The sequence below is a fragment of the Eucyclogobius newberryi genome, unplaced genomic scaffold (genome assembly GCF_026437365.1).
Source record: "Eucyclogobius newberryi isolate DKJ021-1_F unplaced genomic scaffold, fEucNew1.0.hap1 SCAF_2, whole genome shotgun sequence".
Taxonomy (NCBI): Eukaryota; Metazoa; Chordata; class Actinopteri; order Gobiiformes; family Gobiidae; genus Eucyclogobius; species Eucyclogobius newberryi.
This window is the reverse complement of record NW_027315834.1, coordinates 44,412,452-44,428,332: the sequence shown is the minus strand read 5'-3', so window position 1 is coordinate 44,428,332 and position 15,881 is coordinate 44,412,452. Positions and strand designations below refer to the sequence as shown.

General features: G+C 41.9%; 1 protein-coding gene across 1 annotated transcript in view; it reads right to left on the bottom strand.

Annotated features, from left to right (window-relative positions):
- znf462 (zinc finger protein 462) overlaps positions 1 to 15,436 on the bottom strand; it is a 33,976-nt gene extending 18,540 nt beyond the window's left edge. Inside the window, exons 1-2 of the mRNA XM_072453175.1 lie at positions 15,119 to 15,436; positions 77 to 311 (exon numbers count right to left, since the gene is read on the bottom strand). Of these exons, the coding sequence (XP_072309276.1) occupies positions 77 to 272 (196 nt within the window). The 5' untranslated portion in view covers positions 273 to 311; positions 15,119 to 15,436. The remainder of the gene's footprint in view (positions 1 to 76; positions 312 to 15,118) is intronic.
- Positions 15,437 to 15,881: the final 445 nt, after the last annotated feature.

Here is a 15,881-nt window from a genome sequence, read left to right as displayed (position 1 = left end):
TGTGCGTGTGTGTGTGTGTGTGTGTGTGTGTGCATGCATGCAAAAAAATAGGATAAGATAAGTGCATTTGACATACTGGGTCCAGATTTAGGAGAGGCATAATCTGTGTCATCCTTATCCTCATGTTCCTTCTCTTCCTCCTCCTTCACAGAGTCTGACTCGTCAGCATCAGCCGGCTGCAGGAAAGCTGTGTGCACTTCCTGAATGTGGGACTTGAGCTCATCATATGACTCTGCACGGAAGTCACAGCTATCACACTGCAGTACCTCCATCTTTTGGAGGGGGAGCACTCCCTGGAAAATCAGGGAAACCTGGAAATACAGAAACATGAAAGGTGAAGAATGAAATGAACAAGAATGAACGTCACAAATATAAAAGGAGCAAAAGACTCATGCTTTTCCATACATGCTTTTGTGGTCTTAAAACAGATGCTTGAACTGCTTATGAGTCCATTCTTATGGAATCCTTCTTAAGAATAGGTTTACAGTATCTAAAATGATTACTGATACCATCTTGAACTGAGAACAAGGAATAATCAAGTGTGCTATGGATGACAAATCTTGTCAATTGAAACAGTAAGACAATTAAATTAATATAGCAGGTTGCTTTTACAGGTTTTTTTTGTGTCTTTCAGCTTAAGATTTAAATTAATTAGATTTTCTCTACACTATTCTCAGACAGCATTATTGATATGTGACATGTGATTAATATGATTGTGTGAAATTGTTGTTGTGGTCCTGAATGACACATTAGATATTGTTCAGAATACTACGGTCTAATTTTGGTGCTGCATCATCTGAACAACAATAAAAGAGACTGAAGGGGGATTACGGAGCGATTTGTCCCATTTTTATTACCTTGGGATAAGCAACAGCTGGAGAGCCCAAAGCACAGTATTTACAGCAACACTATTCTTCTATCAGACTATCAAGCGCTCTGAGGTTGAGTGAATCAGAGTAGAGACAATGCATTTCTCCACACTTTGAAAGGACTGGAGAAGAACAATCTGATAATTAAAGCTGCGGTAGCGGCAATGATGGCTCTCGACACCCGTGCGACCGCCTTCCCGCCGACCGTCCCCATACTGCATTCTCTTAGACTTTATTCTCTTAGACTTTATTCTTTAGACTTTATTCTTTAGACTTTATTCTTTAGACTTTATCTTTAAACCCCCTCCTCCCTGTACCCCCGTCACCTAGCAACAGAGATCCGTCGCTAATGCTGCTGCTACCGCTTATGCTAAGACCACGGCACGAGAGGAAATGTCCCATCAAAATAAAAGAGGAAGTGAAGGCATTAATTGCGCCCCTGCTGGCCAATTGTGAAAATACACAATATCTGTAATGCACTTTTTTTCATGGCGTCTCGAGGAGAATATAATCCATGAGTTTCAAACAAATCAAACAATGTTGAGTTTTTCACACAATGGGTAGGGGGCGCTATAGAGTAAATTTATTACATGAACTACAAGAAATTAAGCCTTTTTTAAGGGTGTGTTACGCAGAGACCGTAAGGAATAGCAACATTTTTTTGAATATTTATCAAATTTCAATGTCTCAAGGACAAGTACAATTTTGGAAAAAAAAGTGGCGGTGCCACTTTGATTCAACATGGATGACTTCCTGTTTATCATACAGCAATGCCGCCATGGGTGTTTTACTCCTCAAAGGTCAGAGGTCAAAGATCGCTCTATCACTGTCGCTAGTCTCATGTGCTTAGGCCAAAGATTAAGGGTTTCATGTTTTTTTCTTTTTTTAAATTGTTGCACTGTTGCGACGGGCGTTCTCGCAACCTCCATTTTATTGGAGTTCAGGCCGAGCCGATCGCGTCTATGTCCCATGTGATCTATGACCCCATGTGTGACTTTCATCAATGTTCAGGGGGTCAAAAGTGCCCGAGTTGTGGCAAAATGACCATGCAAGAATAATAATAATAAGAACCATGGCAAGAACAAAGACTCGTTCCATGGAATGGAATGGCTCGAGCCAAATATTAGAATTATTCATGAAGACAATAAATGTCCAAGCATGATGTAATATAGCTAGTGTGGTGTAGAAGATTGTTGATAAATCAGAGCAAACATTTTCTTCAAATAATATTTCAGCATCTAAACATTTGATAAGACACAATGATACATAGTAAAGTATAGCACTGGCGTGGCCCCAGCAGTAAAACTCACTTGAACCATCTGCACACAAGCGCCATCTACAGAACATATCACAGCATACAGATTCACAATCACTAAACCTTATTGAGCTTCATCTGGCTGCTCTGCGGAAAGCATGTGGTTCAAAGTCAATACAACACGGATGTGTTTTCAAACAGAAAACTAGCCATTCAAAGCTTCAGCTGTCTAAGTACTCTAGAAGAACTTTGGCAGGGATCTTAGAGGATTCGGTGATCATTTATCAATAGAGCATGTCCAGAAAAAGGAAAATTAAAGGATGAATGGATCCCCGCACTGATGTTCCTGTTATTCTCACAGCTGTCTGGCTGGCTCCATGCTACAGTGGAAGCTTTCAGTGTGTCCCTGAGCAACCATGCCTACATTGTGTATTGGGTTAAGTTACAGCGTCACCACGGGGCCCCACCCTGCCCTGTTGGCAATCCACCTCCATTTGGAACAAAGTTGCCTACATACTGCTTCTTTGCTTGACAACTCTGTTTTTTGATCTTATTTGTATTATTTTTAGTAGAGAGGAGAGGAACGTTCTAAAGCAGAGGAAAAGCAACCACAATCTGGTCCCAGATGCTCTTTTTGTCTTTCAGGCCAGAAGTTAATAGGTGAGATGGATTGTGTGTGGAGTGAGCTGGGGCTTGGACAGGCTGTGGCTGAGCTCAGATCCTCCTCTGAGCCCACATTCAAGGGCAGCCATTTTAAGAGCTGCCTGTCTGTCTCTGTATACTTAGGTGTTCAGCCAGCACACAACATGGAGCCTCAGATCTGATCCTCTTCCTCAAAGGCAAGCAGCTTGTCACTGGAGAACTGCAGACAGAAATCTATCTGCCAGACGCACAGTGCCCAAGTGTTGCACCACACAGACCAGAGCAAAAACATCTCACTATGGTGCAAGAAAACTTTTACCTCACCCTTTCATTTCCCTGCAACATTATCTCTAACATGTATACATTTCAGCTCAGAGGTTGAATCCATGCTTTATGCACAGATAGCTCAGAACAGGCGGCATGCACCGTTGCTCTGAGAAGGAGAAGGTTAAAGCAAATAGGTTCCTTCAGAAGCTGCCAGCTACGTTCCACAAGAGGGTCTAAAAATGTGAAGCATGTCTGAACTTCTTTATCTGAGTGCACTGCAGCCCTGAGAAGACGCTGAGGGGCGCAGGCAGGGGGCAGGGGGGAGGCACCACCTGGAAGACCTTCAGCAGGGAGCTGCACAGGACAAAGCCATCAGACAGGGCTCCCCAGATTCCAAAGTCTACTGACATTTGTTAATCACCAACCGGTCTCTCGGCATTGGTGAGCTCTGCCAGTGGTCACACCCTCTACTCAAACTCTCTGACAGCAGCTGCTCAGTCTGAATGAGGGCCTCTGAATGAGCCAACATTAAGCTGATTAGAAGTACAGAGGTTTTGTCTTTAACCGCTGGTCACTGCTCCTGTCTGACGCTGAATATGTTACAATACAAGACTTAAATTCAGGGTAGAATTACATAAGGATAGATGTCAGTCTTGTCACTCAACTGAGCTCCAGATAAAGATCATTTGATTGAAAGGGGCATCTTAATTAAAAAGAAAAATCTGGTGGGAGTATCCAGTCAGACAGTTTTTATTGAAAGAAAAACATTCAGATAATGTGTCATATCGACGTTGGTAAGAGAAAGGCAGTAAGTGACAAAAGATACTTTTAGACATCAGACTTTATCATACAATAAATGTTACATATTTGGATGCGTTTACAGTAACACATTGTTACTGATTGGCTATTCCAAATTTGATACCAGGAAACCAAAATAAAAATGTGCATCTGGTGACCTACTCCAATATATATATATGATAAAGACTATAGTGCATAACTGATCAAAGTTAAATAACATTAAACAAGGGTAAGTACTTGATTACATCACTGATGTGATGCTGACACAATGGTGCCCTAGTCAACAATTACAGGAGCACACTGTATGTGCACACAAGTCAAATATTTACATGCAGAGAGTCCATTACAAAGATGACAAGCTCACCAACTCCCAAATATCATTTAAAAATATCAGAATATTTTCTGCACTTTTAAAGGCCCTGGCATAAATATTTCAAAAATAAAACTTAAGTCATTAAATCAGTCAATTAATTAATCTAAATTTGAATACAACAAAAATCAAACAACTGCTTTTTTATTGACAAATTATGACTTTGATATGCTTACTAAATAACAATCCATTATAAAGGCAAATGTACAGAATATGTACATATAAATGCTCCAACCAACAGTTGTCCCAACACCTTCAGTGCAGCAGACATCATGAGGTGTGCTGTGGCATCTGGCACCAAGATGTCAGCAGCAGAAGATATTTTCAGCCCAGAGACGTCTTTTAGTTTAGACCCGTTTGTCCAGATATTACATCCATGTTTCCATGCATTTGTGTCACTTTTAGTGAGCTGAAATGGGGCCACTTTCAATCAAAATAATATGCATTTGTTTACATCAGTGGGAATGCCAAGACCATACCAACGAAGGACAGACAAAGTGTGCATCATGGATTTTTCATGCACCGTATTGGTTGAAAGAAAGGACCAGGACTCAGGACTCAGGACTCTGAGTCATTTGTTCCACATGTGTGTGACAAGAATAGACTATAGAAAATGACACAATGAAACATAAAATACTTATAAGAATATACTCACGAACACAAAATGCAGTAAACCATCCATTCGAAGATTGGGTGATCATAGACATGGCTTAGGGCTGACCAGAACAATACAAAGAAAACACACATTAACCCACGAGGGGGCAACTTGTTAAAAATGTAACCGTTAATCATTTATTTGTAGTCAAGATTTGAATTGATTCTTTTAAAAAGGACAATGCAGGTTACATGCAATGACATTTTTATCATCCCATTCACTGGCTATTATCACATCTTCACATGTTCAGATACGTCTGGTTTATTACTATCCTTTGGCCTTCAGGCTGGACCACAGTGTTGGCTCACAACACGGCCTTTATCTGTCAGCACTGTGGTAGATAACAGCAGCAGTTCAAAAGAGAAGCTCTTTGACCTCCCTGACCTTTATATTCCAATAGTCCACAGCCCCTCACTGAGGTACAACAGAAGCATCATGAATTGAAATGTTGATTAACACAATGGTCACCAACAAAATCACCAACAAATGTATTTGAAAAGACTTTAATTGGCAATGATCTCTGCTTTGTAGGTTAGGTAAATCCTTGAGTTGAAAAGTATTTACATAAATAGAACAGACTGGCCTAATTCGATGCTTTTGTTTTCCATGATTTTACTAAATGTTATTTTGGAATGGATACAACCGCACAACTAGAGGTCACTTGTGAACTTGAACCAATTGGTTTGTAAATGTTTTTGTATCCTATAAAATGTCCTCTTTATATAAAATACAGATAAAAAACAACTACGAACAGAATTGACTGATATTTTTAACCAAAATAGTTTTCTCTAAAATGTACAAATTATTTTACAAGTAGTTAATTAGCGCCCCATTCCACAGAAGCTGGTAAAACCATCACTATATGAGATGTGTTGGGTCTCGATGGGCTCGCTGCAGTCACATTACAACAGTCAGTGAGCCAACTGCCCCACACTTTTCTTGAACGATGCGAGCACATGGCAAGGCTCATTTAAGAAAGTCTGAACACACAGATGAGACTTCGATCGCACCTGGTCGATCCGAGGAATGGGCTTTTTCACAGGAGATGTGATGGATCAATAATGTTCACAACATTTTGTCATAACATTCATCAAACATCTGCCTGGGAGGAGCGAGGGAGGGGACACCAAGCACACAAGAAATTACGAGTCAGAATCCCAACAGAAAATCATTAGCAACACTGACAGAATGAAACCAAAGGCCCAAACAGAGCGATGGAAAACTGGACACAAGCATTTTAGCTGTATACTTTATAAATACAAGAGATGACTCAAAATCATCAAACATCCCAAAACCTCTCCAGAATTCATAAAATACTGGAATTAATCCGACAACCAATCTGGTGCGGGAACCATATGGCACTCAAAAAAGTAGGTCAGGCTTTGACGGGCCAACAATGCATTGACCAAGAGCTTTCTTCAAGCTCCCCTGCCTTCACACTCCAGCAGGCACCGTGAGGAAACCCACCAAACCAGAGCATATGGAGATGCCGTTGAGTCTATGGGCAGAGATAGACCCGTAAATAAAGGCCTTGACTCTCCAGCATGCGCGATAACATTTTGTTTTGGCTGACTCTTCTTCTTAAAGGAAAGATGTAAAGCTTTATTTTAGCACTTTATTGGGAAGAGGGCACTGCACAAAATGTGATTACAGTTACACTGGTCCCTTATAGGTTTGCACTAACACTGGGTTGTGGTGGTAATTGTGTGGTTATTTCTAAATTTATATTTTCCCTTATTATATTGTTATAATAAGCAGGGGACTTGAGTCATTTCAAAACATTTTGTGGGTAACATTATGAAAATTGTTCCTACATAACGGCCCAGACATTAGCAGAGAATATTGGCCATTATTCTACCATATCCATATCGGCCTTAACCATGAAAAAACATTTGGACGATTTCATCAGTTTAAAAGGCGATTATAATGATAAACATTTCAAACGACAATGAGGTGTTTTGGTGGGACTATATTTATGATAAAAGGGTTAGGGTTATGATAATTATGATAAAAATGTATCACTTTTTAAATGAAAGTTGAGTTTCCCGTCTCTGGGATGAACCACATTCTTCCAAAACAAGACCTCCTTTGGTTGAGAACATCGCAGCAGCTGCACATCTTCAAATCTGCAGATACTTTTTGTGGATAAACTTAGCTCTTTCCAGGAGCCAGGGGTATTTTTAACTGTTGGCCGCTTGATACTATTTCCTTTGGAGATTCTTATAGTTTGAACATCCATCAAACTAGTCTCTACCTCCACGGTTCTTATTAATCATATATTTTGGATGTTTTAGATTGTTATATGTGGTAGTTTAAATCTGGCAGCTGCTGTGCTATTTAAGTCAAATTATTTGGAGGTCTTAACAGATACACAATTTAGAAACCTACAGCTTCTTTAATCAGAAGACAAGATCACTCTAAATACACATGTAGTAGTTCTTAAATTAAATTCATGTGCAATCTATGTGCCGTCGTGACACATATTCATGTGCAATTACTGTTGTGATCACATACAATGGTATTTATGTATTTATTTATTTATTTGTCTATGGGAGTTTTTATTTATAGGAGATCTTCTACTGAAAGTGTTTTTCAAACTTCCTATAAGTGATCTGCCTGCGTTGAACCAATGAAATTTCCCCATGTGGGACAATAAAGGATTATCTTATCTTATCTTAAATTCATAATGAAAATGCATAAACATGTTTAGTCCATAAAGAACTACTTCAATCCACAAAGTTAACCTTAGTGGTTCTCTAAATGAGGGACAACAGCAGAATGCTTAAGAGGAAGTCCTGTGTATTTTAGTCAAACAAAATGATGGCGGCCCAGAACAACTGGGCTTCACAGTGAAAGTAACCCTGAAACAGAGACGCTGATGTGGATGTCTGCAGCTCGACCTTCGCTTGTGTCACACAGAAACGCAGCACAAAAGCAACATGTCCAACAGCAAACCTTCAAACGACGTGTTTACTGCATTTGTTGTTTTGAGGACGAGTGATCAGAAACTGATTCGGTTGACAGTGTTCCCATTACAATTCCACAAAGTAAGACTCACCACTTCCAAAAAAAAAGAAAAAAGAAATGTTTGTTTGACTCAACCATACTGCAAGGTCAGTGAGTACTGTGCCAAGCTTGTCTTTGCCGGTTTGATACCTGACATCACATTACCAGTAAGACCACTGTTAATACTTAATACCAGTGCAATTGCCTGGAGAGTCAGTCTACTTTCGGTTTGAATGTAAGGTCTAACCAGTCTACAACCACAACAGAGCATGTAGCACGTGTCTCTCAAATGCAGAAGACGTATCCTCTCGAATATTCAGAACTAAATATATCAAACTGAATAGAGTTAAGTTTTGACACAAACGGGCCCTGATCAGGTAATCTGCCTGGAAGTCCCACCCATTTGAGGTACGGGAGACAGGATACGCTTCCAGGCCATAACATCTTTGTATTGTGTTGTAAGTGTGTGGTCTTGGCTGGCCATCACTGCAATACTCTTGGTCTCACCAAACCATTCCATTTCTGTCAATCACATCTAAATCACAGGGCTGTAAGACAACACTGAAGCAAATCCATTCTGTCTACAAACAAGCTTTAAAAAGGTCCTCCACATGAACCCTTTTCGACATCATCATTGCAGTATTTTGGTCAAACAAAAACTGTTAAATTGGGAAAACGTGGTACATTTTCATGATGCCAACCTGGTTTTTAAAATCCTGCAAGAGCTGGCCACACCACCACTTTCCAATGTCTTTAGTCAGAGTAGCAGACACACACCAGATCCGTTACCTCAACTTTCGGTCAATCTGCTTTTTCAGTACGAGCAGTAGTTTTGGAACAAAATGTCATTGCACATACGCAATGCTAATACACACAGAACGTTTAAAACTATGTTGAAATAATAGTTACTTATTTCTCTACATGTTTCACCCAGTAACTGTTTTTACATTGACTCGTATTCTTTTATATATTTTTTTACTATTCCTATTTGTACTGTATATAATGTAAATGTATGCTTTTTATATTGCTGTCATTTTATACCCTACTTGGGACTACAGCTGGAAACTAGCTAAACTACAGCTAAACTGGCACATTTACAGAAATGTTGATTAATGTGCACTGTCCCAGTTCAAATAAACTAATAATAGTAATAATACTAATAATAAATACAGTCAAAGTCATACCTTCATTTTAGCACTCAAATACTGCTCTGAAATATAAGGCCAGAATAAATAATATCACTAACAACCTGAGAAACACAAGATTTACAATACAGTGCATCAAGTGTAAACATCCACATTCATTATACACACAAACACATACTGTGTTAAGTGTTTTGTATTTTATTATATATGAAAACGCTGCATTTTAACTGCACGTTAGATACATTCATGTTCACCAACCAAAAACAAAAACAATTCTGGTGAAATCCCTAAGCCCTAGTGTCAAGGTTACATTTAATGCCCGTCAATGCAGAGGCTTATTCTTCACATCTCATCTACAATGTTTGTGGTGTGACAGAGGAAAGTCCTCTCCTGCACCACCAAAGCCTGGGCTGCATGGGTGACACTCACACAGCACAAGCCCTCAGAGGCCACAGAGGAGCTACAGAGGAACAACAGCCAATCACACAAGAGGAGCAGCAGTATGACCATCCACCATTTTGTTTTGCTCCTCAAGGTCTTAGAGTGTCCTGCTCAGCTGAAAGAGCAGCCTCTGTGCTCAGCGCTATCTTGTTACACAGATGGAAGTGTTTAACTTGAAGAAAGCAGACCTGAGCAAGCAGCTTCTGCCCCTCCTTGCAGCAGACGGCTTGTTCCTCCGCACACTGTCATAGCTGTCAGCAAAAGAAGCAGAAGTGAGATGTGGAGCAAGATGGCCACCAATGAGGCACTCTGTGCTCTTCACAAGAGGAGGAGATCTGCTGCCATGCACCTGCACTGTACTGTTTCTGAAACCAAACCATAGCCCAAATGGCTTTACTTTAAAACAAGAAAAAAAGAAGGTAAATCCTTAGCAACAAGAATAAATCAACTAATCTAAAATTATTGGCTCGAGCCATTCCATGGAATGGAATGCGACGAGCCTTTGTTCTTGCCATGTTTCTTATTCTTCTTCTTCTTGCATGGTCATTTTGCCACATCTTGGACAACTCGCAACAGTGCAACTAGTTCAAAAAAGAAAAAACATGAAACGCTCAATCTTTGGCCTAGGCACATGAGATAGAGCTACCTTTGACCTCTGACCTTTGAGGAGTAAAACGCACCTGGCAGCATCGCTCTATGATAAACAGGAAGTCAGCCATCGAATCAAAGTGGCACCGCCACGCTTTCCAAAATCGTACTTGTCATAGGTTTTTTGTCCGATCGAGCTCAAAACAACACCTTTTGCATCTAGAGACATTGAAATGTAATAAATATCCAAAAGAATGTTGATATTCTTTACGGTCTCCGCGTAACACGCCCTCAAAAAAGGCTTAATTTCCTGTTTTTTCAAGGACAAGTCACGCCTATTGGAATTGATCTACGGAGCTCATATTTCACTCACTAATGCGTTTTTATGATATGATTGGAAATAAATACCCATTTAACAAATGTAGCGCCCCCTACCCATTGTGTGAAAAACTCAACATTGTCTGATTTGTTTGAAACTCATGAATTATATTCTCCTCGAGACGCTATGAACAAAGTGCATTGCAGATAATGTGTATTTTCACAATTGACCAGCAGGGGCGCAATGAATGCCTTCACTTCCTCTTCTATTTTTGATGGGACATTTCCTCTCGTGCCGTGGTCTTAGCATTAGCATTAGCATTCTTTAGACTTTATTCTTTGACCCCCTGAACATCAATGAAAAGTCACGGGTCACCGAGGCTCTCTCTCTTTCTCCCTGCTCAGATCTGCGTTCAGCACAATCTTGCAATTTGTCATGACAAACTACTATTTGAACCGCAAACTACGCAATCATCAACGGTGAATTACTGAGATTTGTTTGGTCTGCCGCAAAACGCAGCGGGAAGGAGGTCGCGCGGGAAGGCGGTCGCGCGGGAAGGCGGTCGCGCGGGAAGGCGGTCGCGCGGGAAGGCGGTCGCGCGGGAAGGCGGTCGCGCGGGAAGGCGGTCGCGCGGGAAGGCGGTCGCGCGGGAAGGCGGCTTTAATTATATTTGATATTTAATATACAAGTAATGTGCAAGGCTCGATATGGGTTAGACCTTTTTGAAAGGGCATGTTTAGTGCCCCTGAGTCTCAGAAAGATAACTGCCCACACAGGCTAAACCAACTGCACAGTTTGCACAGAGTAAAAACTGTTCAAGGGCAGATAACCAGGAAGTCTTTTTCCTATTTAAAAAAAAGGACAATTAGCCACCTCCAGGAAGCAAATCCCTTTAGCCTTGGATCTGAGGGAAACATTTCCTGACGCTAGTCCATTTGACGTTCAGTTATATTTGGTGATTCAGTGCCTGACATATATAATGCCCTTACGATTATCACAGTATCACCACAAGAGACTGCACTGCTCACATTCCTCCACAATACAGCTCATACTGTCCAAAGGGAGTTTGGGAGTCACCAAGAGGGAAATGGATATAAAAGATGATTAGTGCCAGCTGGACCTACAATAACTATGAGATAATGCCATTATAGGTTTGAATATTAACCTCCTACAGATGAGGTTTCTCCTGGTTCACCAAACTAACCTCCTGAGGTAAGCTCAACAAGTTTGTGAAGGAAAGATGAGAGAGCCATCAATATTAACTTACCACTGAGCCCTCCTTTCCAGGCTCTTAAATATTTAATAATCTCTGGACAGCTCTGTTGCTTGTCGGCCTGGGCAGAGGATTCCCTCTACAAGACCACTCCTGTTCCCGCTTCAATGCAGGCCTTGTCCAGTGGCACCACACTGCCCAAGGAACGAGCGTCTCCAAAGAATTCAGGATTTTTTTCCAACACAGGCCGACTAAAGCTCAGAGTGTGAGTGACTATGAGGAGCACAAATCCACTGTGTGCTCTGCCTGGACACTTCAAACTTTAAATGTGTAAATGTCTAGTCAAATATTCAGCCAGCGCTGTATGGTGCATTTAGCCGAGACAAACTCCCACATAGAGAGAAGCAAGTTCTTGATGTTCAGATAGAAAGCAGAGAGGAGAAACCAGTTGTGCCGTGGTGTAACGTGGTGTAACGTGGCAACTGACAACAGAAACCGTAATGACACTCAAAACAAGCCACTTCCTTGTTCCACTGAAGAAGACTAAAAAACAGGTTTGATCCTGCCATTTTAACTCCACATTACAGCACTTTTTATGCACTGGACAGGGTCAACAACAACAACCACACCAAATGTGAATATTCATGTGTTCTCTTAATGGGTGAACTGATTTGAATCCATGTGTTTGTAGCACAGTGACACACAGCAGCAGGGCCAGACTGCATCTCATGAGCCATGCATCATGTCAAGAAAGCACTCACTGAAGCATTTCAATTTGCTTTTGTGCGTCTCCCCTCTACACAGCCCCAGGTACAACAGAGTGGACCCGGCTTTGCCCTGTGGACTGAAGGAGCAAGCAATGGCATTGTTCCACTTCCTCCTGACAGCATTCAAACATTCTTTTTCTTGAATTTACATTTTTACCGCTTTGAATACTGTTATCATAATCAAATTAGATTTCAAATACTATGTGCAGGTAGGATCTAAGCTATACATGAGTTGGTCTGGCTTGCAGCTTATGTCTATGGTGCGATGATGTGTGGCAATGATTTCTGATACTGAAAAACAAGCCAAGAGCAGGGCTGTAAAGATTATTCGGGTAAATCGATATTCATTATTAATCAGATCATAATAATGGTATTAAACTAAAAAAAAATGGTATGGTAAGAATTGTAGGCAGCAACAGTGAGTAATTTCCTTTCAATCTACACTCCAAAAGCAAAACATATACTTGCTTATGTGACAATATCATTACTTTTTCATTCAGAAAGTTTGAGTTCATAATGCAGAATGGTGATCGATTTAAGATTGAGGCGGAAAGCAAATGAAGGATTTTGCCGTTTTGTGCAGACAATCGTGATGTTTCTTCTCACAATAATCATAACATTCAAATCGTGACAATAGCGTCTAAGGAGTCAATTGTCACTATTTGATACTATTTGATACTAATGCCAGTCATGATTAAAGAACATGGGCTGCACCACTGGAGCAGCATCAAGTGAAATGTGTGTCTACATGTATCAAGAGCGTTCCCCCACAGCAACATTGTTCTGTTTCTGGAGGACAAACGTTCAGGTTTATTTCCTGTGTCCATGCCTCCGTGCCTGTGTGTTCTCCTTGAGAACCTGTTTGCCCTGCCATGCCAGGGAGAGGGAGTTGCGCCACCATTTTGATTGCTCTTCTCAGCTCCGGCATTGTCGCAGCACACTGTGTCAAGCTCACAGTCTCCTTGTCAGCAGGATTTCACACAGTGGTCAGGGGGAACTGCAGAGCTCCACATATACAGCCTCAAAACATGCACAGCAGCACCTTGAGCAGGGCACAGCCACACTCCAATACAAGACCTCCAAGTTAGCAGCTTACTGCTGGCAAACGCATACAAAGAATACAGGCTACGCAAAAAAAACAAATATACTATGGAGTACGCCAAAACACTGGCAAAAAGGGGGACTTGTTTCCTTGTCACTTGTTGCAGAAAATGAAACACACTGTATGAAATGGTGTCTGCTACATTTAGGGTTTTGGTCTACTTTAGGGTCTTCGTGAAACTACAGTGGCCATTATAATAGTTGACTTTCAAAAATAGTGACTTTATTTTTTTTCGCCCTATGAGTGGCAATATTATAGAAATAAAAATATGTCCTCCACAAACCCAGAAAATAAGCTTCAATTGAACCTTCCCAGGCTTAAATCCAAGAGTACTGAATCATCTTGAGAACTTCCCCTTTCAACCCTTAGACTGCAGAAGTTAGCAGTGTCAAGTCCAGTCAGTTGAACATTAACCATGTGCATGTTCAAAACACTGCATTATCCTTCAAGAATGATCATTCAACCGCTCCTGTGCCTCCACCACAGTCATCACTGTCCAATCTAGAACATTAGAGACAGGCTGCGAAATAAGTTAACCTTGAAAGTCATGCTAAAAAGAGCCAAGCTTACTTTCCAGTGTACTTCTTGTGCTTCCTCTAAACTTTGGCAAAAAGCAGGTCAGAAGAAGAGGAAGGAAGGAGAACATACGCCTCAGTGCAGCGTCTGCTCCTCTTGGGAACTCATCCCGTCTTCCTCCATTTTATGGAGAAGCTCTTGTAGGTGGCTATGCCAGAGCAGACCTGCCTCTGACCACAGACAGCAACACACAAAGCCATGTAGCAGAAAACGAACAACAAACCACACACACAACGCCACAAGTCTTTACTCGTTCCACCAGCATGAAGATGTGCGTGGTCCCAGCCTCTGAATTATTCCCACAGGCTGATCGTGTTTCGTGGGGCTGGAGTCCGAGGAGGAGGTATAAGCTGCTCCTCAGTGGACATGGCTCCTCTCCTGGTGGTGTGTGTGTGTGTGTGTGTGTGTGTGTGTGTGTGTGTGTGTGTGTGTGTGTGTGTGTGTGTGTGTGTGTGTGTGTGTGTGTGTGTGTGTGTGTGTGTGTGTGTGTGTGTGTGTGTGTCTGTGTGTGGACCAGCGGCTATGGCAGCCCCTCTGTGTCTGTCGCTAATGGAAGCTGCTGCTTCTGCTGCTGCTGCTGCTGCTGCTGCTTCTGCCTCAGCCTCAGCCTGAGCCTAAGCAGAGCTTTTAGCTTCTCCATAAAGCTAACGCGCTGCTGCAACACGGTGGAGCAGGAGAGCATGAGGGGCAGTAATCCCCCAGAGCAGACATGTCTCAATAACAAAACACTCGAGGTCCTGGTGCTACAGAGGAGCCCAGTCCGCGTCCATTTCCTTGTGTCACTTTGACAACAAACACACACAGAGGCGACATTGCGAAGAAGCGCAGTGGGATATGTGGATATGTGTCGGAGCGAGAGCCGTGTGGACGTGAGAAGACCCGCTGGACTCGAGGTCCTGAGCCACATGAGAGAAACACGCTTGGTTCGGCTTTCTCTTTTGAGTCGCCTGGACCTGGTCTAAAGAAGGACCGCATTTGCCCAGCTCTGCAGGTCATTCACGAGGCGCTCCTCCACATATCCCAGGAGCCTCCACTAAACGTTCTCCAGACCTTTAAAGATCTGGAAAATCTTGGCGAAACTAGAAATAATGTTGAAATAACTCACGGGTACAATCTTCTTCTGAAGAAATCCTCCCAGAAGTTGTCCTCGTATTTCATGCGTGCGCTCGGTCGCTCTAATGGATGATCGCCATCTTTCCTGCTTCTCCTTTGCTGCAGCTGCAGATGACCTGAGATCCGTCTGTCTCTGAATAATGAGCAACCACACAGACAAGGAAGACAATCTGCAAAGCAGGCTACACACAAAGAAGTTTGGGAGCCTAGCAAGCACCAGAGGGTGCACAAGAGTTTAGGATGAGACGAGGGAGCATCAGCGCTGTGGACAACACGCTGGTGTGAGAAGCTCATCCTTCATCTACTCAAGTCACACACTTCGCTTTACGCACGCGGCCACCGTCAATGTGATATAGGCTTTCCATAAGGGCTCGTGCGTGCGCCACGTCATGGGGTTATCTGCAGTTCATTTATGTCATGTTTAACGTCTCCATCACACGAGCCTAGGCTATTGTATGATGGACCTAAAAACTATTGAACTATTAAACTAATATCCAAATATATGATGGCTAGAATTTATGATCTCTTCATTTCTACATAGTCTAATGATGATCATTATGAAACATAACTAACATACAGACTTGATTATTATTCATATTATTATTATCATTATAATATGATTATGACACATCAGACCATTGCCCTGGTGATGGCTCTCACTGCCTGAGTGAGGTGTGCTACTGCTGCTGCTGCTGCTGGTGCTGCTGGTGCTGCTGCTGCTGCTGCTGCTGCTGCTGCTGCTGCTGCTGGTGCTG